This window comes from Pteropus alecto, unplaced genomic scaffold (assembly GCF_000325575.1).
Source record: "Pteropus alecto unplaced genomic scaffold, ASM32557v1 scaffold155, whole genome shotgun sequence".
Classification (NCBI taxonomy): Eukaryota; Metazoa; Chordata; class Mammalia; order Chiroptera; family Pteropodidae; genus Pteropus; species Pteropus alecto.
Genome location: NW_006438113.1, coordinates 14,517,146 through 14,540,803, shown reverse-complemented (window position 1 = coordinate 14,540,803; position 23,658 = coordinate 14,517,146). Strand labels below are relative to the sequence as shown.

The following is a 23,658-nucleotide window of genomic DNA, read 5'->3' as shown; positions in this document are numbered from 1 at the left end:
GTGTGAGTTGCTCAAAGTGTACATTCCCAGCTGAGGTTGAACAAGGCAGCACTCTGCCTTCTTGTTTCAGCTCTCACGGTGTAAAACAAATGTCCTTTATGTGTCTATTTAGTGCCACATTTTTGTGCTTTCTGTTGGTGATTTCATTGTTTAAATGGCGCCCAAGTGTAGTGCGGAAGTGCTATCTAGGTCCTAAGCACATGAAGGCTGTGATGTGCTTTATAGAGAAAATAGTGTTAGAAAACTTCATTCAGGCACAAATTATAATGCTGAAGTCAGTGTTAATGAGTCAATCATCTATATTAAATAAGGTGTCTTTAAACAAACACATGTAAAATAAGATCATATATTGATCAGTTGAAAAAAGTATTGTGACAAGAAGCTCATAGGAAGCTAATCCTATATTTCCCCTAGGAGCAGCGTTTCAGCATTCACTAATTTAGTGTTCACAGGGACTTTATAGAACATAACTGCCATGATTAATGAGGATCAACTGTATATTGTTTCCTTGTAAGAGAATCTAGGTAGAAAGTTTTACTGTCTAGGATAAAACTTTTTCTGCTGAAATATATGTTCATCTGAAGGAGATAATCCAACCCGTCAGTGACTTACATCAGTGGGGTGCTTCTGTGTTGCTTGGGAGGTGAGTGACTTGCTTTTCTCCTTGTAGAACTAGGCAGCGCTACTCTTGTTCTTGGCATTGGTGGCACACCGTTGTTGAAAAAGGAAGACTACGAGACTATGTGGATAAATAGCAATACTGCAGTAAATCTAACATGGTGACTGAAAATGTTATTTCATATTATATAAAGGACTTTTTAAAAATACTAGTGAAAACCAAAATAATTTAAACCATGAAAATTTTTTAAATAAATTTTTCCTTGCAAAAGGGAATTCCTTTCACAGAAGTAACGATATTTTTGTAAAACTGTACATGGGACTCATTACAAAATAAAATAATTGGCCCTTCATTAAATCACCTTCATCATTCTGAATGTTATTTTAGGGGATGCTTGCCACTCAGGACTACTTCTAATTCATGAGAAATCCATTTCAATTTAGATTCCACTAAATTGGAATTTTTGACAAATTGGTTAGGGGTTATGCTCACCTTAACCTGTTCAGCACTATTTCTTCATTAACAAAGACCACAGAATAGGGAAGGTGATAAAAGCAAATGTTTAAACAGTTAGAGGAAAGTGCTTTCAATCACCTCATGGGGATCCATTTGTAGACATGAAATATAGAATTTATATTTTAATTAAAGTAAGTATTCTAAAAACCTATATGAATGATCTTTGTTTTAGTCCAATTTGATTAATAAGTGTTGAGCACCTACATGTAGCAGATCCTGACCTAAGTTCTTCGTGGGCATCATCTCATTAAATCCTCTTAACATTTTCAGACAATCACTGTTACTATCTTTAGTTTACAGATAGGGAAACTGAAGCACAGAGAGGTCCAACAACTGCTCAATGTCACACATACAATGAGGGGCAGGGCTGGCATTCAAACCCAGGCAGGATTGTTCCAAGCCCTTAACTCCACCAAAGCAAACCACTGACCTGACCCTTCCCTACCTCATGCCTCTCCAACCCTCTCTACTGGCTGGAGATGGCTGGGGACTCTGCAGCCTTGGAAATGCTTGGAAATAAGTCTTAGATAAAATTAAGTATTATGTTTGGGAACAAGCCTGAGATCATGATAATAGGCATTGGTTTCTAATAAGGTGATTGAAGTACTTAAGACATGCATTCTTAATAGGGGTGAAAATTATTTAAGAAAGTGAAAAAAAATTAAGTTGTTATAAAGGTCTAAAAAGAAAAGGAAATCTTGTCATCTGCAACAACATGAATGGACCTTGTGGGCATTATAACCAAGAAGAGAAAGACAAATACTGGATGATCTCACTTATGTGTGGAATCTAAAAAAAATAAAAAAGCTGAACTCCTCTTTAAGAGAATAGTTGATAGTTGCCAGAGGCAGGAGGTGTGTGCAATGTGTGAAAGAGGTCAAAAGGTACAAACTTCCAGTTATAAAATAATTAAGTTATGGGGATGTAATTAATATACAGCATGGTGCTAAGAGAGTAGATCTTAAACATTCTAATCTCAAGAAAAAAGTTTTGTAACTATATATGGTGACATGTTAACCAGACTTATGGTGATCGTTTCACAATATATACAAATATTGAATTACTATGCCATGCACCTGAAATTAATATTATATGTCAATTATATCTCAATTTAAAAAATGTATTCGAGTCATTAAATAGGTTTTGTAATAAGGTCACAATTTTCTTTATCATTGTGGATCAGAAGAATATAGACGTTATGAAGATTTAGAGGAATGTACATTATCAAATTAAATACAGTTGACCCTTGAACAAGAAGTTAGAGGCGCTAATCCCCCATACAGTTGAAAATTAGCATATAACTTCTGACTCCCCAAAAACTTTACTAAGAGCTTACTGTTGATGGGAAGACTTACCATAAACAGTTGATTAACACATATTTTATTTTATACATATTATATACTATATATTTTTTAAATTTTATTTTATTATTAGTTTCAAGTCTACAGTACACTGGTTAGACATTTATATAAACAATCCCCCTGATTGCTCTTTCTCTCCTCAGGCTCCACACCTAGCCATTACATTGATGCTAACTGTATTCCCCATTCCGTGCTCCATATCCCCGTGACCATCTATCAACTACTAATTTGTACTATATTCTTAAAGTAAAGAAAATATTGAGATCATAAGGAAGAGAAAATGTTTTTACAGTATCATATTGTATTTATCAGTACCATAAATTTACAAAATTGTCAGTACCTACATCGATATTATCTTATATGATATAAAACACTTACTGTAGATATTATACGTTTTACTAAACCTAGACATAAAAAATGAGAATATGATTCACATTTATTTACAGATATAATAATTCATGCATTGACGAAGCAGGGATATGATTGCTTTATGATAGCCTAGTCTATACACTAATGAATGAATGATTATAAAATTTTAATAGAATACAGTCGTAGTCATGGTATAGTATTGAAAACGTTGTTACATTTTTTTTGAAAAACCACTTACCTGTGATGACAGGGTGGTAGGCAGTTTCTCCAATTCCGAGAGAGAGGCATTTGTATGGTAATATAATTCTTTGAAAGCAAAGTTTATAAAACAGTAAGAAAATGAAAACATTATTAATTTTACATTAAATATCACTTACCTTATGCCTATGTAAGAATAAGCTATCCACTTGAATATAGGTCTTGCACATGATTTTCTACACAATACTTAGGCAATTACGATCACAAAAACATCTCATACAGTTTTTGCCATACAATTATTAGATTTTCACATGAAGACATGTACAGAACAGTTAACTTCATTAACTATATAACGTGATTATTTACTATTCATTAAGTAGAAGAGGATCATCTTAGTTGTCTTCATGCTGAGTAGGCTGAAGAGGAAGAGGAAGGGTTTGTTTTGCTGTCTCAGCAGTGGAAGAGGTGAAAGCAGAGGTAGAAGACTTCAGGGACAAAGCATCAATGGAACCAATCCAGAAAAAGAGTTCTTGTCCAGGCTTTCTTATTGTACAACACAAGACAGGCAGCTGGATTTTTCCTTCAAAATTCAGGGGTTAGCAGCTTTATAGATAAGGATACTCCTGATCATAAACCTGACTGCATTTGCACAAAACAGTTAGCCTATCCCTTCCTGCCTTAAATTCTAGGGATTTCTTCTCTTCCTAATAAATGTCTTTTGTGACTTTTTTTTTTTTTTTTCAGAGTAGAGTACTTTTGTCTACATTAAAAACCTGTTAAGGCAGATATCCTTTCTTAATTATTTTCTTAATGGCATCTGGGATCTTGTCTGCTGCCTCTTGGTTGACAGAAGCTACTCTTTCTGTTATCTTGACATTTTTTAAGCCAAACCTCTTTCTTAAAGTATCAGACAATCCATTGCTGGGATTAAATTCTTCAGCTTTAGATCCTTCACCTTCCTTTTGCTTTAAATTGTCATATGACTTCACTTTTTCTTGAATCATAACAGTCTATAGGTAAGCCTTTCTTATAGCAATCCTGTACCCACACAAAAGCTGCATTTTCAGTATGAATAAAAAGATATTTCTCAAAAAGTGCAAGTTTTTTTGTGCCTGCTGATGTAGCTACAGTGATGGCTTCGTGAATTATTTTTTTTAACAATATTCTTTATGCTGGATTCATTTATCTTGAAATGGTAGGCAGCCACGGCTACAGAACTCAATCTACAGTACATATCAAGCAATTCAGCTTTTTCTTGTCACGTTATACTTTTCTCTGCTTCTTGGGAGTACTTTCAGCATCATTCATGGCATTTCATATGGATCCCTTGGTATTCGTCAAGGCTTACAGTATTGACTAAACATGATGAAAAATACATGAGAACCATGAGAGCACTTTTTACTGCAGTATGAAATTTATTGGAGAGAGAAACTGCTGAGAGATGACTAGCATTACAGTGTTTTAAATAGATACTTGCAGTACTTAAGCTCACTGCAAGAGCAATAGGCTAAAAAATTATTACGGTATGTACAGTTATGATTTCACAGTTATGATTTAATACTGCATCTTTAATTTCACAGTTATGATTTAATACTGCATCTTTACATTTGTTTATATTTCTCTTGATTGCAAATGGCACCAAGTACATACAGTCCATGTTTGTGTACATAAATTTTGATACATTTTAACTTTTTGTAATAGATTTGTGTATATTTTATAGTAGTAAATGGTAAACTAATATCTACATATGTTTTATGCATTCATGATATACCCTTAATTTTTCTGATATTTCTAGGCTATATGATTTGTCTGTGAGTTTTTTCAAATTGTTGAATATCTCCAAAAAGTTTTCCAACATATTTATTGAAAAAAATTCGCCTATATGTGGACCCATGCAGTTCAAACCCATGTTGTTCAAGGGTCAACTAGTTTTTTCCTTTTATGAATTGTAGATTGGTTGAAATCTAAGAGGCCCTTGTCCAAAAAAAAAAAAAAAAAGCCCACCAGTAATATATTTTTTTATTCTTCAAAATAGAAAGCTAAAAAGAAATGACAATGTCCAGTGTTTTCAGAATGCTTTCATTGAGTAGCCTGATACATTATTGGTTAGAGTATTTGTCGAAAATAACTTGGTGGTATGTAATATATAACATTTAATATGGTGTAGACTCTGACTCAGTAAGTTTCACTTCTAGGAATCTGTCCTAAGGAAAAATCTAGACAGATTTATGCACAGAGATCTTCCTGTTTAGAGTTGTTTGTAATAAAAGAATCGGAAACAACAAATGCCCAATATTAGAAGGATGGGTTAAGTATGGAACTATGTAATTATATACAATGCTATACTTAAAGATGTTAAAGAGTTGATAATTACATGAGTAAGTGTTAGTAGTATAAAACAGGAAGAAAAAGCTATATTCAAAACAGAATAAACATTATGACTTTAGTTTTCACCTACAGATAATACATAAGGAAAAACTAGAAAGAAATATGGAAGAATAATAGCTGTGAGTGCCTCTGGGCGGTAGGGACTTGGGATGTGTTTTTCTCCCAGTGCTTCAGTGAGAATTTGTTACTTTTATAATCAAGAAAGAGTAATATAAGAAAGAATGCAGCACACAATGAAAATTATAATCATGACCGTTAACTTAGACAAATAATGTTTATAATTTTAGCTGCTGAAGCTGAAGGAGATGTGCCAGAGCTTTATCATCAAAGAAAAGGGGAAATAGCAAGATGCTGGATCAAATACTGTTTGACTCTCATGCAGAATGCTCAACTTTCAATGCAGGTAATGCATGCAGTCAGGGTTGCCTTTTCTTTCTTAAATGAGCAGGATGTAAGTAAAAGCTTAAAATGGAGATTATGCTTATTGAGCTCACTGCGTGTTTATTATGCAAGGTGTGCAGAATGCTCTCATAAATATTTCTTACTTTCCGCATCTCTGCCTTTTAAAATCTTACTTATTCAAGGCCTATCTCAAATACCACTTCTTCCTAGAAGACTTTCCTTTGAATAGAATATAAATTCCCTGAAAAGTGGGGTCTATATCATATTCATATTATATCATCTCCAGGCAAAACAGGTTCTCAATAATTATTAAATGTATAATTTTCACCCCCTACAGATATCTCCCTCCTTTAAACTCCATAGAACCTGCCTAAGTCACTTAAATTCTGCTTTGTAATTTCCCTGTTCATGTTCCTTTACCTCTTTTTAGGCTATAAGCAACTTGAGGGCAGGAAACAATTCTTACTGATCTTTATATACTTTATACAGTATATAAATGTATATTTTTGTAAAGGTAAATATATTTGGAAACAGCCCTGCCAGTTTATAGCTGTATGTTCATGGCAATTTACTTAATCCCTGTGTGCCTCAATTTTCTCACAAGATGGAGGTACAAATAGTATGTACTTAATAGTATTGTTATGAGAGTTAAATTTTACACACACACACACACCCACGGCTGAGAACAGTGCCTGAGACAGTGCTTCAATAAATGTTAACTATTACCATCATCATCAGCATCGATCCATACTGAACCCTAGTTCCTAACCACTAAACAGGAAACTAAATCACTTGGATGCAGTATACTATGTGTAGGTAGATTGTCCTGAAGGAGTTATTATGCTTTTTTCCCCCTATTTGCATGTATTAAAGTATAATAATTTTTACTAGTAAATAATATAGAACCTTGTGAAACTACTAAACAAAATAAAACTGAACAAAGCACAAAACCTCAGAATCATAGGACTTAGAAAGATGAGAACATTATAGAGGTGGAGATAAATATGAGGCATATTTAGGAAAGAAAGAAAGTAGGGAAAAGAACTAGGGAGTTTTATATCTAGAGAAGTTGGAGCCAGGAAGAGCTGTCAGCTCTCTTCTGCTCAAAGCATCTAAGAACACATGTAAGTAAACAAGCAGCCAGGAAGCAAGTAGATAAACAAGACTGAGAAACTTATGGCCTGCATTTAAAGTAATTGTGTCAAGCAAAGTACGCTATGATTTAACTCTTATCCTGCAGTTAGGTGATGTTTTCCAGACTGGGCACTAGAACTTACCACCTGATTACTTTAAACTCAGATAATTGCCATGCTACTAGATTACTCAGATTTTTCTTAATCTGACCTTTTTTGGTTACTTTAACTTCATCCTTTGATCATCTGTTTATTTATCTGAAAAGCCTTCTTCAGTTCAACTTAAAGACATACACAAATATATTTAGTTAAGTATTTATTTATGCTAGCTCTATGCTAGTTATTGTATCATGTTGAACAAAAATAGACCTCATTTTTGACTTCATGTAAAAGTGCAACTTTGATAAGTTCTACAGAGAAGAGACACATGATATAAGAAGATGTAATAGGAAGAAGTAACATTCGAAGGAAGCTCCGGGAATGAGTAGGAATTATCTAGGATAGAGAAAAGAGGGAGCACCATTCCATGGAGCTGAAGCAACATGTTTAAAAGTTGTAAGGCATAGAGAGCATGGTATTAGAAGGGATGGAACAAAGGCCTATGAGGCTGGAGCAGAGTGAGAGCATGTGACGTAAAGTAGAGTTAGAAAGGGGCTAGAACAAGCAGGGCCTCAAAGGAATGGAAGCCTTAAAGGGTTTTTGGAACAATCGCTTAGGAAGCAGAATGAAGATGAATTGAGGGAAAGCAGGAATAGATGAGGGAGATTAGACAACCACCGGAACAGTCTGGGTGAGATGTGGAGGTTGCTTGATCTAGGATGGTAGCAGGAGAGATGGAAGGAAAAAAAGAATGGAATCAGAGGTATTTAGAAAGCAAAACATTAAGGTCTTGGTGTTAGATTGGACGTATGGAGTAAAAGGGAGAGGTGAGGGGGCATCTCAAGAACGATTCCCTAAGTTGCTGGCTGTCCACGTCTATAGACTGTCCTTCTCTAAAATAACACTAGAATAGGAACCTGTTTGCTGAAGAAGAATGGGAGTTCCACTGCGGACATGTTGAGGTTGAGGTACCTTTGAGTCTTCTGAGAGGAGATGTCATATAGGGAGCTGTAGTTTTGGGTCTGGAGCATGAGAAGAGGTCTAGGCTGTAGCTGTAGACTTGTGAGTCCTTCTTCCATGGATGGCATTTGCAGCCTTGAGTGTGGATGTAGTCACCTGTCCAGAGTGGTACTGTTCAATAGAAATTGAATACCAGCTACGTATGTAATTTAAAATTTTCTATGGTTACATTATAAAAAGAAAAAAGCAGGTGAAATTCATTTTATTTATGTATATTTTAACCCAGAATATCAAAAAATATTGTCATTTTTCCATGTCATCAACATTAAAAAACTAAGAGATATTTTTAAATTCTTAATTTTTGTATGAATAATTTCTTGGAGTAAACAAAAATTTTTTTGGGAATTGGGTGTGCATTACTTTACACAGCCCACATCGCAGTTGGACTTGCCACATTTCAAGTGCTGGGTAGCCATCCACACATGGCTCTTGTTTTGAACAGAGTGGGTCTAGAGAGACAAAATCAAGAGAAAAGAAGAAGAGGCCTTGGAGCTGAGCATTGGGGGATCTGATCATTTTATTGGCCAAGAAGAAGAGAATGAGCTTACTCTGTTTTAGCCGTCTTAGCTCTTTTTTTTTTTTTGCCCCAGGAGGTAGGGGAGATAACTTTAACTATGAAGGTAGATTTATTTAACTCCGTCTTCACATTACTGTCATTAAAAGACCTAGAGCATTTCTCTGTAATACATTTCATTAAGTAACTTAGCATGAGCATCATATTGTTCATCTCAATGGCATGTCTGTGAAACATTTTTAGGATTTAGATTCCAGTTTTACTCTAATGTTAAAATACTACTAATAATGTATTACATGTATGTTTCACAACTCTTAAAGTTCTTTCATATGTATTTATCTTATCTGATGGAGTAACTATGAATGAGTTTTAGTTCCTCAAAGAGGAATAAATAAAATATGTAAGTGGTTTATCTATTTAAGTACTTTCTAATTTCTTATATTTGTAACATCATTGGAATATAATTAGAAGAAAGAAGTTTTAAAAGATGTTTAAGATTATAATACCTCCCTAAACCAGGCTAGGAAGTAAGAATGTTTTCTTTTTTTTACTCTTCAGTTTTCTTTAATATTATTTGACAGCAGGAGATTAATGTCCTTCTTAACCGTAATTTATTTTTTTCTTTCAGGACAACATAGGGGAGCTTGATCTTGATAAACAGTCTGAACTTAGAGCTTTAAGGAAAAAAGAACTAGATGAGGAAGAAAGTGTTAGGAAAAAAGCTGTGCAGTTTGGAACCGGTGAACTCTGTGATGCCATCTCTGCAGTAGAAGAGAAAGTGAGCTATTTGAGACCTTTAGATTTTGACGAAGCCAGAGAACTTTTCTTATTGGGTCAGCACTATGTCTTTGAGGCAAAAGAATTCTTTCAGATTGACGGTTATGTCACTGACCATATTGAAGTTGTCCAAGACCACAGTGCTCTGTTTAAGGTGCTTGCATTCTTTGAAACTGACATGGAGAGACGGTGCAAGATGCATAAACGTAGAATAGCCATGCTAGAGCCCCTAATTGTGGACCTGAATCCACAGTATTATCTGTTGGTCAACAGACAGATTCAGTTTGAAATTGCACATGCTTACTATGATATGATGGATTTAAAGGTTGCCATTGCTGACAAGCTGAGGGATCCTGATTCACACATCGTAAAAAAAATAAATAATCTTAATAAATCAGCATTGAAGTACTATCAACTCTTCCTAGACTCCCTGAGAGACCCAAATAAAGTATTTCCTGAGCATATAGGGGAAGATGTTCTTCGCCCTGCCATGTTAGCTAAGTTTCGAGTTGCCCGTCTCTATGGCAAAATTATCACTTCAGATCCCAAGAAAGAGCTAGAAAATTTGGCAACATCATTGGAACATTACAAATTTATTGTTGATTACTGTGAAAAGCACCCCGAGGCTGCTCAGGAAATAGAAGTTGAGCTAGAACTTAGTAAAGAGATGGTGAGTCTTCTTCCAACAAAAATGGAGAGATTCAGAACCAAGATGGCCCTGGCTTAAAAAACCTTTTTTTTTCTAATGAAAAGAAAATGTGCAATATTAAAGAGGTTTATTTCCCTTAGTCACACAGGCCCAATTCCATTGTGATATTTACTTTTATAGCCAGATGAGTACAGTTTGAACTTGAGATACAGTCAGACCAATTAAGTCTTTACTAGGACCTTAATCAACATAAAGATATAATAATTTATACTTAATTATGTAAATTGCCTTGTTAAAGTGATGTGATTGGTATGTTAGATTGCTTGTTTCCTGTTTAGATATGAACCTTTCCCGCCCCAGTTTCTAAAGGTAGGTTCTTTCCTGTCTAATACTTGGATTCTTTAATAGGAAAAATGCCAGATAATACCTGGTAGACAAGCCTGTTATGTTAAAATAAAAAGTAACTTGCTATAGTCATTCTTCCCCAAATATTTACTTTCCTAAATTCCCCCTAATTTTTTCCTTTTTGAAAATATTAAAAAACTAAATTATGTTGTTGTAAAGTATTGTAAAGTAGTTTTGTCTCATTTATAAGGGAAAAAGGCCTTGTTGGAAATATAATAAATTGACTTGTTTCACTAATAAAAGCTTCCCGTTACTCTTCTGTTTTCTTGTAAGAATTGATTTTTGATACTTCAAAGGTATTTCCTTATTTGAAGCTGGAGAGGAATATTTCTTTGGTAACATTGCACAGATAAAAGACATTAGAATCTTATTGGCTGCAGTTTCTCATCAGAGGATTGTAGCATATTTATAAACCTTTAAGCACTGTTGAAAAAGGATTTGTATATCATAATAATGTTAACATATGTCATTTTAAGAAATGCAGAATTGAAATGCAGTCCCTTTCCAGTGCAAAAATCAAGATCAGTTGTAGAATTTGATAGAGAACAGCTCTGTATGTTGGCTTGCCAGTTAATTTGCTTCGGGAAGTTTAGGACTAGGTCAACTCTAAGATTCTGTAACATTTACATACGTGTGATAAACACCTTTTCCTTTGAGATCAGTCTGCTAGGAAAAAAAAAAATCTTTTAACAGCAATGTGTAATTCACTCAATATTTAGTATTTATTAAATGTCTACAATGGGTCAGGCACTGCTGTTCTCACTTTTCTAAGCATTGAGGATACAATGATAAATAAGATAAACTAGATCCTGCTCTCATGGAACAAGTAAACAAATGAGCAAGATGATTTCAGCCTATGAGTGTCATTTAGAAATGAGCCAGCGTGATATGGTAAACATTTATGGGAAGGGGTGCTTCTTTAGCTATAGTGATCTGGAAAGGCCTCTGAAAAGGTGGGAGGCGACACTGAGCTGAGAACTAAATGGGAAAAAAATGGCAGCACAGTTAACGTTTTTGGTAGATTATTCCAGAGAATGCTAGGCTCTCAAGCTAGAATAAGCTTTGGAAGGAGTTTGGCATTTAGAAGATAGTAAAAGCCAGTGTGGGTGGTACTGATGTGGGTGGTGAATAGAATGGAGTGGGGCAGGGGTAGGGAGTCCAGATGGAGAGGGCCTTGTAGATGAGGGAGAGGAATTTGGATTTATTCTAGGTACAGTGGGAAACTTTGTATAATTTTTTAAAGAGTGGCATGATCTGATATGCATTTTTAGGAAACCTCTTTGGCTCCTACAGAAATAGATTGTAGAGAAAGGGGGAGGCACCAGAGGGGAAGCAGGGAGAGAAGCTAGAATCTATTAAGATTTATCCAAGTGATTTAGATTAGAGCGATAGAATAGGGATGGCAAGAAGTAGATAAATTCAGTTTGTGCTTTAAAAGGATATGCTACAGGGTTAAATGTGAAGCATTAGGAAAAGAATCAAGTACCATACTAAGTTGAAATATGCAGAAGGAGCATGTTTTTTTACGAGGGTTAAAAATTAAGTGTTCTATTTAGGTCATGTTGAGTTTTGGATACATGAGATGAAATGGTTGCTAATAACATCCCTTAATCAGACTTTATAAGGAAAACGAAGGGGAGTTCCAGTGAAGGTGGTGGAAAAGTCTAATTCTGACAAACAAACAATAAGTGAAGATGATCATGAGGAGGCAAAGAGGAGAATGAGGTTCTTGGGGATAGTGCTATAGCTCTGCATCTCAACTACTCTCATTTCAGCTCTCTTGAGAACTGATTCTAGAATACATCTCCATTATAAGCCTTTTCTGATATAGCCGTTTTGCTACCAACTTTATTCAACTTCACGACTTCATTTATGTAATCATTCATTCGCTTAACATAAACTTACTGAGCTCTTTGTGTGTGCTAGTCACTGTGCTAAGCTCTAAAAATATGATCTATAAGTCACAGCCGCTAAAATCTTGATAACTTTTCTTCCCAACTGTGCTATTTAACTTGAGTTCAAAACATAAAATTCAAGTATAACAGGCACTGGTCTTAAAACCAGTCTTTATCCCAATAGCCATCAACATATTCTATTTGTCATTTGCTGTTTGTAGTGGCTTTTCATATTTTAAAACTTTGTCTTTAGTTATCGGAAAATATTACTGGCTGCTTTGCAATCCTGCAGTCTATTCACATAACCTATTCCACTAACTGCTTTCCCTGAGCATGGCTTTCCAAAGACAGCTCCCACTGAAACTTTGTTGCTTCTCTGGATTTTTCAATAGTCCTCAAACTTTTTGGTCTCAAAGCCCCTTTGCACTTAAAATTGAGGATGCCAAAGGGCTTTTGTTTATGTAGGTTATATCTTTCTATGCTTCCCCTATTTAAAATTCAAATTAAAGTTTTAACGATTTGTTAAAATTACAATAATAAACCCATTAGATTTAAATATCTCTTATGAAAAATGTTCCTAAAAAACCGGGATGTTTATATTTGTACAAATATCTTTAATGCCTGGCTTAGTAGGAAACAGGTTGATTCTCATAACTGGTATGATGAAACATGTCACGTAGCCTCTGGAAAACACCACTGCTACATTTGTGAGAGAGTGAAAAAGGTAATGTTTTCTTATGAAAATAGTTTCATGAGATCACCTGCCCCACTCAGAGGTTCCCTGGACTCCACTTTGAGAACCACTGCCCTAGCCTATTCTGTGTTGGGTATAGTGCAGAGTGGATGATGTTGAGGGTTGGTTTGGGAAACAATAAATCAGCAGTGGTTGGTCTAGGTGTCACATCCAAAGGAAAAATTGAGTTCCTCTATTATTTAGTTCACGTTGGTTTTGGTTGAGTTTGGAGTCGTGGCAATATCTTATTAATCTTTATTTTATCACAGAATATATTGGATTTCTTGACAGTACTGAGTTCTTTTAATACTATTTTATCTGCTTGAACTCTGCCAAAGCTGTTTCATTGTTTGTTTTTTTTTTCATCCCTATTACTATAGAGTCACTAAAGGGTAGTAGAGGCTATCCCTTACACGGTCATCATTTTGGGCTAATTTTGCAAAATCTTACATGAAACATGTATGCCCAGAACCCTTAGAGGTGTTGGCGTATGACAGAATTTGGGCTAGAGGTAATGACCTGTCAGCCATAGATTTATTTCAAATAACCTTTTGTTCCTCTTTTTCTTCACCCCAAAACTAATTATTAGAATAAAGACTACCTACCGAGCTAATCAAAACATGATTTTTGACACAAAAGCCCTTTGTAATTTTCTTTTGAATCTTGCTAGATTTAGACAATAGGTTAAAGACATCATTCATTCACTTATTCAGTAAGTATGTGTTGAATGCTTACTTATCAGAAGACTGTATAATACCTGTCAATCCTGAGCAGTTGTCTGAGAAAAACATTTAAATTTGTATATGAATATTAGGGTCTTGCGACTATGTAGGCTATCTTTTAGGGAAAATCCTAGTTACTCATAACAGGTTTGTATAAATGCTATTCTCATCCTTTTGCGGTTATTCTTGGGGGACCATACTGGTTGAAGAAGAGACTTTTCCCTTGCAATCCCTTGGGGAAAGTTATTGCAATTGCCTGTGACTCAGTGGAGTTTTCTGAGTCATCTACATCTTATTCATCTCTGCTTTTCAGATCTGTTTGAGCCAATGCTGTCAGCTTCTCCTTGAATCATGTGAGAGGAAGGGCTTGATAAGATGTATTTTCCTTTACATATTTTTGTTTGTGATTACAAAATAAACGTCTTCATTTCAAATGCTATTTGGTTTGGCCAATTAAATTTCTTCTTATACGGGAGGTTGACCAACGTTCTATAAATGGCCAGATAGTAAATATTTTAGACTTTTTAGGTCATACAGTCTATTGCAGCTATTCAGTGCTGCTGTGAAAGCCGTGATAGGCAATACGTAAATGAATGAATATGGCTGTGTTGTAATAAAACTTTACTCATGAAAACAGGTGGTGGGCCAGATTTGGCCTGTCGACATAGTTTTGCCAGCTCTTACTGGTTTACTTTTAGAGTTTCTTTATACCTTATATATAAAATACTTAGAAAAGCTGATGTTATTGAGCACTATCTAATCTATTCCACGCCCTCTGCTAAGCATTTTATATGCATTATTTCATGTAATTGTCTAAAAAATCTTTATGACATGAATACTATCACAGAGTGTGAAACTGAGTCTTTGCAAGAGCTTCAGTGGCTTGTCCAAGGTCACATATAAATATCTTTTACAAAGTTAACAAGCTGCTGGTTCTATCAATTTTAGTTTGAGTGGACTGTAAGAAGGGACAACTAGACCTAAAGAGAGAACTCAAGTAAAATTGCTGACAAGCCATTAAGCCAGGCAGAAGCTATAATGAGAAGATTAACCTAAAGTCATATATTGTCCGAATCATTTTTATATTATTTAAAAATTATCCATTTTGTAGCCAAGTAGCTGTTGCAGTATTTCCAAACTTTTCATAGTTATCTATATTGCATGTGTGTGTGATTATCACAATAAGTTACTAACCATAAAAAAGAAAACTCAAAGACATTAGGGCAATAACTTTAAATTGCTCGGTGTATACAGATGCATTCACATCGTAAGTGGCAGTACCCAAATGGTGTACTTTTAGTCATTTTGCACTCTAGAAAGATGTAATCTTTTGGTGGAAAAAAAAATCAGTTAGGGACCATAATAGCCATTCAAATTGTTTTTATCATATATTCTTATTGGACTTTGTATAAAACCTAGAATGGGAAAAAAATTCAAGAAAGCAACCAGGAACTATGCTTCAAGGAAAAATCCCAGAGAAAATACAGCTCACATAAAATTGCACCCATGTAACCCATCTGATCCATATCATCCAACCAGACTCTAAGCCAGTAGCTTCATAGGAAGGTCATGACCTAACGTTAATTTTTATCTACAGGAAGTGACAAGAAGGCCTTATACATTCTCTATATGAAAATAGGGTTCAAAAATAAAGTTAAGAAAAACAAACCAGGGAACCTACTGGTTGATAATGAGCTTCTGAATCCGTCATGACCTGTGGCAGCCACATACCAATTCTGTCAGTACAGAGCCCTTCTCCCCGACTCCCTTCTGAATTATCTCATACTCTTTCTCCACTGGTTATCTTAATCACTTTGCCTTTCCTGTTACCGCCCTAAGTCAGGTTATGTTATCAGGAGACTGACTCATTACCCTCTGAAGTCATCTGTAATCTTGTTTGGATGCTTTTTAGGCTTTTAATTTTTCCCCAAGCGCACCAATAGTACAATCCTGTTAAGAAATTTAAAAATTGAAAACAACCTTCAATCTGTTCTACCGATTATGCAAAACTGTAAGATGGCTTTAAGAAATTGTCCTTTTACAACATTCCACTTACAAATAAGAGAGGTCCCTCTCACTCTGCCCTGGCAGGAGACCACCCTCTGTCTGTGGAGTGTTACCACTTTTCTAATAAACTTTCCTTTTGACTCTAAAAAGATAATAATGAGAAACGATTCCCAAGCTCCTCTGGAAGAATAAGTTTCACTCACTGAGGATGTGCCAGAGTGTTCCAAGTTGTAACTAGTAAGTGAATGAATGACTATTCAAACTGTGGTATAAAAAAAAAAAAAAAAAAAATGAATATTATCATGTGAATTCAATAGAGCACGTATACCAAATATAGAGGTATGTTTGGAATGATCTGACTTGACGTGCTTACACATTAGAAATGAAAGTCAGAGATTCTGAGTTTCCTTGGGGCACTTAGAGAACTAGGCAAACACCCTCCAAGAAGAGCTGATAATGAAGTATGAAGCTTGGGTGATCACTGTTCAGCTGAGATGGTACTACGCTGCCGGAGACAGAGAAAACAAATAGTTTTCAAATATGAGCTCCAAATAGTATTGGTTGCTAATTAAGCTACTTCTCACATGGGCGACTGCGTTGTTCTGAATTTGTTCATATAATTATTTAATGATCGTTAATGACTATTGACGAATTGGAGAGTTATGCTTAAGGTCATATTTTCAATAATAGGTTGTAGGGCATTGTTTCCTAGAGTCAAGTCCCAGGAGCATCTGCATTAGGATCGTGTAAAGGTTCTTATTAAAATGCAGATTCTCAGGATCTAGCCCAGAACTAATTAAAAACTCTGAGATTGGGGTCCAGGAATCTACATTTTAGTAGAACTCCATGTGATTTTTATATACATTAAGTGCAAGAATCTCTTTTCTTAGAATTAAGAGAAGGAAGCTAGAGCTAGAGGTGTTTCGGAGCAGCTGTTATGGGGAGGAGCATCCTGAACCAGAAAGTCATTTGGTGCCTTTGGACCCCAAGGAAAGGTTGGCCTAGGGACAGAGGGATCAACAACATTCCCAGCGGCTTTAGGTAGCCAAGGAGCTGCAACTCTCCTCGTTCTCTAAGCACTTCCTCCTATACTAGAATTCTGCTGGGGACATGCCAGTGCTGAGCGGAGACTGCTAACCACAGCACTAGGTCTCTCTGCGCCCAAGGGAAAGCCTCCTAGATGAAAGCTGGGGACTCCCTAATGACCCCCGAAGAATATTCTAGAATGCCTCAGGGAGGCAAGGAAAAGGAAAGAGGTTGTTCCACAAGGAATGCAGACTGCAATTCTTAGATTTGAATGAAAATATCCAAATGGTTGTCCCAGTGGCGTGACATTAACTCCTCTGCATATCGAGCCAGGACCACCTCTCAGGAACCTGATAAGTTTGGGATGGAACAAATTCTCACACTTAAGAAAGGCTGTGTTCTGGTGATATCTGGTTGAAATGAAAATTGAGTACCTGCTTATGGTGATGCAAGTTTTTCTCCTATAGTAGACAGCATCTCTTCCCTAGGGAAATCTCCGAGCTACAGAATGGAGATGTATGTTTGTAACTTGAATCCATCATTAATACTGTCTTCTTTGGAGGGGATGAGAGTCACCTGCCAGGTAGATGAGAGCTTAGAACTCTGAGAAAAATGCAATCCTGCTCTCATATTTCTGTAGCCAGGAAGCCCAAGACACCAATATATGCAGCACATACAGTGCATAAAGTCAAACATACCAATATATGTGCATACAGCATATGGCAGACTTAGCCATTGACCGGGAGTCTAGGGACCTCCATGCTGCTAAGTCCAATGGAAACTTCAGTCCTCATCATTCCTGACCTCTTGATGGTATGGCATTTGACAGACTGACGCTCTTTCCTTGAAATGTTTCTTTCCTCATCCTTCCATAATACTGCACTTTCCCACACTTCTACCTTGCCAGCCCTTTCTGTTTCCTTTAAGGATTTTTAAAATCTATCACTTTATGATGATCCTTAGCATTCTGACCTAGGTTCTTATTCTCTCCAGGCTCCCCAGGGTGATGTCATCCATTCTTAAGATATTGGTTACCATCGATATGTTGTTCTTAATCTTTTTAGCTCACTTATTCCAAATTAGAATACGTCGAATATTACTTAAACTCACTCACACACTTGCATTGATTTTTTTTAAGTTATTTTAAATAATATTTTTAGATCAATTTAAGAAGTACCCTTAATTTTAAAAAGATTCAAGGAGTTTAAAATGAAAAGTAGCAGTCCCTAGTGCTATTCTTTCCTACATACTCCCCACCCACCACCCCCCAAGCCACTCCCAGGAGGAAACCTGTTTAACTGTCTTTTGGTGGTTACCTGGATATGTGGTAATAGCATGTTCATATCACTATTTCTTAAGTTGTCAACTTAAAACTATCTATTGACTTCTTTCAATGATAGTAAAGGATTTAGCTCACGACACCCTACCTCCCCTCTTCACCTCTTTCAATTTATCTTCAGTATTAATGGTTTGAGGTTAAACTATATATGTATTAACTATAATATGTAATGAATATAGATACATATGCAAATGATACATAAATATGTATGTGTAAATATGTATATACATGTGTATTTTTCCATTTCTTGCCCATCTACTAAGATTAGAATATTATTTCCCTTTTAACTTTCATTTCCTCATCAACCTCACAAATCATCTATCTTTTCATTTATACATTGGCGGTGTTGATAAATTATGTTTTATTATGTATACATTTTACTGCCATAAACAATTTTCTTTGTAGGAAGATTCTAAAAGTTAATAAATTATATTTACATAACCATGACGATGTAAAATCACTATTGCAGAATTAAGTAAAATATACTATGATTATATTCCTTTCTTGCACTGATTTATGTCCTTCTTGGAATTACTAACTGCCTTATTTTCCCCCCTCAGTATTTGCCCTTATCATATTCTGGCTGTCAAACTCACCATATCATCTATTCGTTTTTTTCCCCCCTCCAAAGACATCCCTCCAAGAGCCTTTCTTCCTGCCCCAATCTGCATTGATTGATCTCTAGATCTGATGTTCAACTGTCATCCTTGGACTTCCCTTCATTGCTCTCCCGGCGGGGAGCCACTCTTCTCTGGATCCTGTATCTTCTGTTTTCTTGGTTTATTAAAATTTAATTTAAAAACTAACATATGCTTATTATAACAAGTAATAGAGATATATAAAAATTTCCCCTCATCCTCCCCCAGCCTTGCCACGTCTGAGGGAACCAAAGTCAACAGTGCGATGGCTGCCCTTCTACACATTCATCTATGCTCAAATACATGTATTCAAGCATATGAACACATACGTGGCTCCCTTCTGTTTTGTTTTTTCACAAAAAGGAAATCATTACACATCTTAACTCTAACTTGCTACGCTCAGCTTAATATGTATCATCAGCCTTTCTCCAGCTCATTCAGATTAATATAACTTTTTAAATAAGCTGCTTCTGATTCCACAGCATGGCTATACCACTTTTGTTCACCTATTTCCTATGATGGTCAGGTTATTTTTAGTTTTCATGTCACTACAAACCAATAAACATGCCTGTGAATGAATCCTTACATATTGATATATACTGATGCTTTTATTTTTGTAGGATAAGTTTTTTAAAACTCGAATTAGTAGATCAAAGGACATGCATGTATTATTTTAACTTTCTATGGGAGTATAACATACATACCAAAGAGAGCATGCATCATAAATGTACAGTTTAATGAGCTTTCACAAACAGAACACATAAGTGTGACCAACACTCAGATTAAGAAACAATATCACCAGCACCTGAAGAGCCTGTCTTATACTCTCTCTAGGTCAATACTCCTCTCCCAAGGGTACCCACCCCAATCTGACTTCTAACGACGTGCATAATTCTCATCATAAGATTGCCACTTTATTCTCCCCAAGAGTAGTAGCAATTCACATTCCCACAAATAATGCACAAATGTATCAGTTTCCCCACATCTCTCTTACATTGTCACTTTTTACAACTTTCTGCTTCTCTGGGGGTGAAAATGGTATTCATTGTTATTTTAACTTGCATTTTTCTGAGTAACCAGTGAGGTTGGGCCTGAGGGCACAAACTCCTTCATTTACAGATGAGAAAACCAAGGCTCAGAAGAGCACTGATCTCGCCTAAGTCACTTTAAAGTTAGCTTCATTTCTGTGGTTAGCAGTGTTTTAGGGCTCAGCAAGGAATCATAGACTACTCTCCAATGCGTAAAGTTCCCTAAGCATCTCTCAATTAAGCTCTAAAGGAGAGTAGTGAAAGAAGGATACACATATACCTCATTTCATTCTGCTGGGCCTGGGAGACAAACCTTGTTCTGCTCGTATAAACCTCTGCGATTTTATAGACTTGGGTCAAAGACTGGTTTGGGGGCATCGAGGGAAGGGAGCCATACTGAATGCAGGCAGGAATGGTTGGCTGTGGAGACAGTATAAGTAATCCAACCTGGTTGAGGAAACAAGCAACCATGCATGCAGCAAATCTCTAGTGAGAGCCTGACGGCGGCAGAGAAAAGTGGAAAGATCTGCGGACTGAAAACCAAGAGGCTTTGGGGCATTGCTTGCTCTCTCAGAACCTGTTTTCTCCTCTCTAAGAAGAAGGGCTTGGAGGGTGCTGAGATACACAGCCTGGGAAGGAGGCAGGTCCTTGACAATCTGCGGTCCAAAGCCAGTCAAGACAAACAATTGTTCTCACACCTGAAACTGTAACAGCAGGCAGGAGTGGTCCACACCCAAACGAGTATGTGTGTAGAGGCTGAGGATGAAAGTTACATAGGAGAAGTGGGACTAGAGCCAAGAGCCCCGAAGGGACCAGTGGAGTTACAATAGGCAGAAGGAAGAACATGGTATAATCTGCGGGGGAAGAGATGGAAAGGAGGGTTGGATCAGTTTTAACACCAAAGGCCCAGAGAAGAAAATGAGAATAACTGTGACTAAAGAAGATACTGAAAGAAGGATTTATGGAGACATGAGGCTGGAAAGATAGGCCGAGGCCAGACAGATTGGCCCAGGAAGTACCTGAGTGTGAGCTTATCCTGTGGCTGTGTTAAAACAGGGCCGTGTTAGGAGACAACTGGTTAAATAGTTTTCTAAACTAAACTGTAACAAATTATCACACATTTGGTGGCTGCTGTAACAAATCGCCCAAAAGTTGGTGGCTTAAAATGACACAAATTTATTATCCCACAGTTCTGCACGTTAGAAGTCTGACATGAGTCTCACTGGGCTAAAACTAAGGTTTTGGCAAAGCTGCATTCCCTTCTGGAGACTAGAGGAGAATCTGCTTTCTTACCTTTTCTAGTATCTAGAAGCTTTCTGCATTCCCTGGCTCGTAGCCCCTTACTCCATCTTAAAAGCCAGCAAAGGTGATCTGCATCCTTCTCACATCACTCTGACCTGTTCTTCTGCCTCTCACTTCCATTTTTAAGGACTCCTGGGATTACATTGGTCCCACGTGGGTAATCCAGGATACTCCTATTTTAAAATTATTTGATTAGCAGTATTAATTCCATCTGCATCCTTAATTCCCTTTGCCATGTCAGGTAACATGGTCCCAGGTTCCAGGGATTAGGATGATTAGGACATGGCCATCTTTGGGGGAGGGAGGGAGTGAATCAGTATTCTGCCTACCATTCTGTGTTAGTTGGGACTCTTCACAAGAAATACAATAGAAGCAAATATACCTGCTTAAATAATTGAGGCCTCACTACCTTTCTCTCTTCATCTCTGGATCTGCTTTCCTCTCTGTTGATTTTCAGGCAGTTTCCTAGGCTTACATCCTAGCAGCTTGGCAACATAAAGGAGTCTCCTCTCCCAGTGGTTTCGACATAACCTGAGATGATAAGTATCACCCTAATTGACCCAGCTTTTGTCCAGGGCTGTCCCTGGACCAAATGCTGTGGCCTGGGAGACAACTTTCATTGGCCAGGCATGAGTTTTATATGCACCCCTGGAACCGAAATAGGGGAAGTTCCACCAAACAGAATGGAGTTGGGGATGGATGGTTTCTTAGAGGAAAACCGGCAGACCGCTACCCCCAAAAAAACAATGGTGGTGACAATTGCACAACCATGTGGATGCATGTAATACCACAAAACCGTACACTTAAAGATGATTAAAATGGTAAGTTTTAAGATGTGTATTTTACCACATAATCAATTGAAGCTACAGAGTCAACCCTTGGGCTTTTGCTAGACCTGTTAGAAAAGAGGATCTATCTTTCCATGGAGATTACTAGAGTGGTCTGAGCCTATGTTGGAGCTGCTGGGGCCATCATGTCACCATGTAGGGAAGAGAAGAGCTGCTGGGGCCATCATGTCACCATGTAGGGAAGAGAATATGCTGCTGGGGCCATCATGTCACCATGTAGGGAAGAGAATATGCCTGAGAGCAGAAATGACATGAGGAAAACAGAGCCCAAAGATACAGACAGAGTCCTGTTGATGATCATGACACATGAACCCAGGCCTGCCAGAGAGCCTGACCCACTCAATAAATTCCCTCTTATGGTTAGATCAATTTAGTTGAGTTTCTGTCATTGGCAATTAAAAGAGTACAGCTTAAAAAAAAAAAAAAAAGTAAAAAGTAAAAAGAAGGACTCCTCGAGCCATGCCCGAGGAGGAAGATATCACCAATCTATTCAAAATACCATTGCATCTAAGCTTATCAGTCCACACTGTCCTGTCTGTATGAAAAGATGTGGTACTGTTATGCACATGAAGCTCAGATAGAGTGAAGCAAACTCCATGTAAGACGATTCAATTTAACAGAAAATATGATTTGGGAATTATTTTCTTAAAATAGTGGTTCTCAGAATGTGGTCCCTGGATCATCATCAGCAGCAGCAGCTGGAAACTTGTTGGAGAGGCAAACTCAGGCCCCATACCAGATCTACCAGCTCTGGGGCGAGACCAGAATCTAGATTTTAACTAGCCTTCCAGGTAACTCTGATGCAAGCTCAAGTTTGAGAAGCACTGTCCTAAAACAGTGCTTTTTTTTTTTTTTTTAAGTTCTGAATATTTTAAATATGATTCATTTTGACCAAATAGATTTAACTGTGGACTTTTAGGGAGTACAAATTACTGCTGAAGTGATATGCAGTACACATGGGAGCACATGTTATATTAAATTATTTGCTTTAAAATGTTTAAAAGTAATATATAACCATAACAAAATAAATTTTTTTAAAAAGGACAAGGAATGTTGGGTAGAAAACAGCCAGAGAAATCTATAAACGGCAGTTGCCTCAAGGTGGAACAAGGACATCTGGAGGCCAGAGAACATCTGACAGTTCTAAAGAAAGTTAAATGTGAGATGTTGAGGGAAAGGAAAGACTGCAAGAAGAGAAGCTTCAAATCAGTGGTTCTCAAACTTTTTGGCCTTAAGACCACTTTACACTTTTAAAAATTATTGAATTTTGTTGCCGTGGTTACAGTCATTGATGTTTACCATATTAGACATTAAAACTAAGAAAAAATCTAAATTACAACAATAAACTCTTTATATGCTAACTTAATTAACATGTTTTATGATAATAATTATATAGCCCAAAATGAAAAAAAAAAAAAAAAAACTAGTGAGAAGAGTGGGTAAATTTTAACTTAATGTAACACGTATCAAAACATGATCAGGGGTGGTGGGGTAAGGATCTGAATGGAAATAAATACATTCAGAAGAAAAAGGGCTGCTGTATATATGAAACTTTCTTTTGCATAAACCTATTGGTAACCACACACACACACACACAAATCTAGAACTGAGACACATAACATAAAAAAGAGGAAACAGAGAAAAAAAAAATCATAGAATACCACCACACT

The 23,658-nt window shown here is 36.6% G+C and overlaps 1 protein-coding gene across 1 annotated transcript in view; it reads left to right on the top strand.

Annotated features, from left to right (window-relative positions):
• KIF1BP (KIF1 binding protein) overlaps nucleotides 1-10,709 on the top strand; it is a 28,680-nt gene extending 17,971 nt beyond the window's left edge. Inside the window, exons 6-7 of the mRNA XM_006915565.2 lie at nucleotides 5,739-5,854; nucleotides 9,248-10,709. Of these exons, the coding sequence (XP_006915627.1) occupies nucleotides 5,739-5,854; nucleotides 9,248-10,123 (992 nt within the window). The 3' untranslated portion in view covers nucleotides 10,124-10,709. The remainder of the gene's footprint in view (nucleotides 1-5,738; nucleotides 5,855-9,247) is intronic.
• Nucleotides 10,710-23,658: the final 12,949 nt, after the last annotated feature.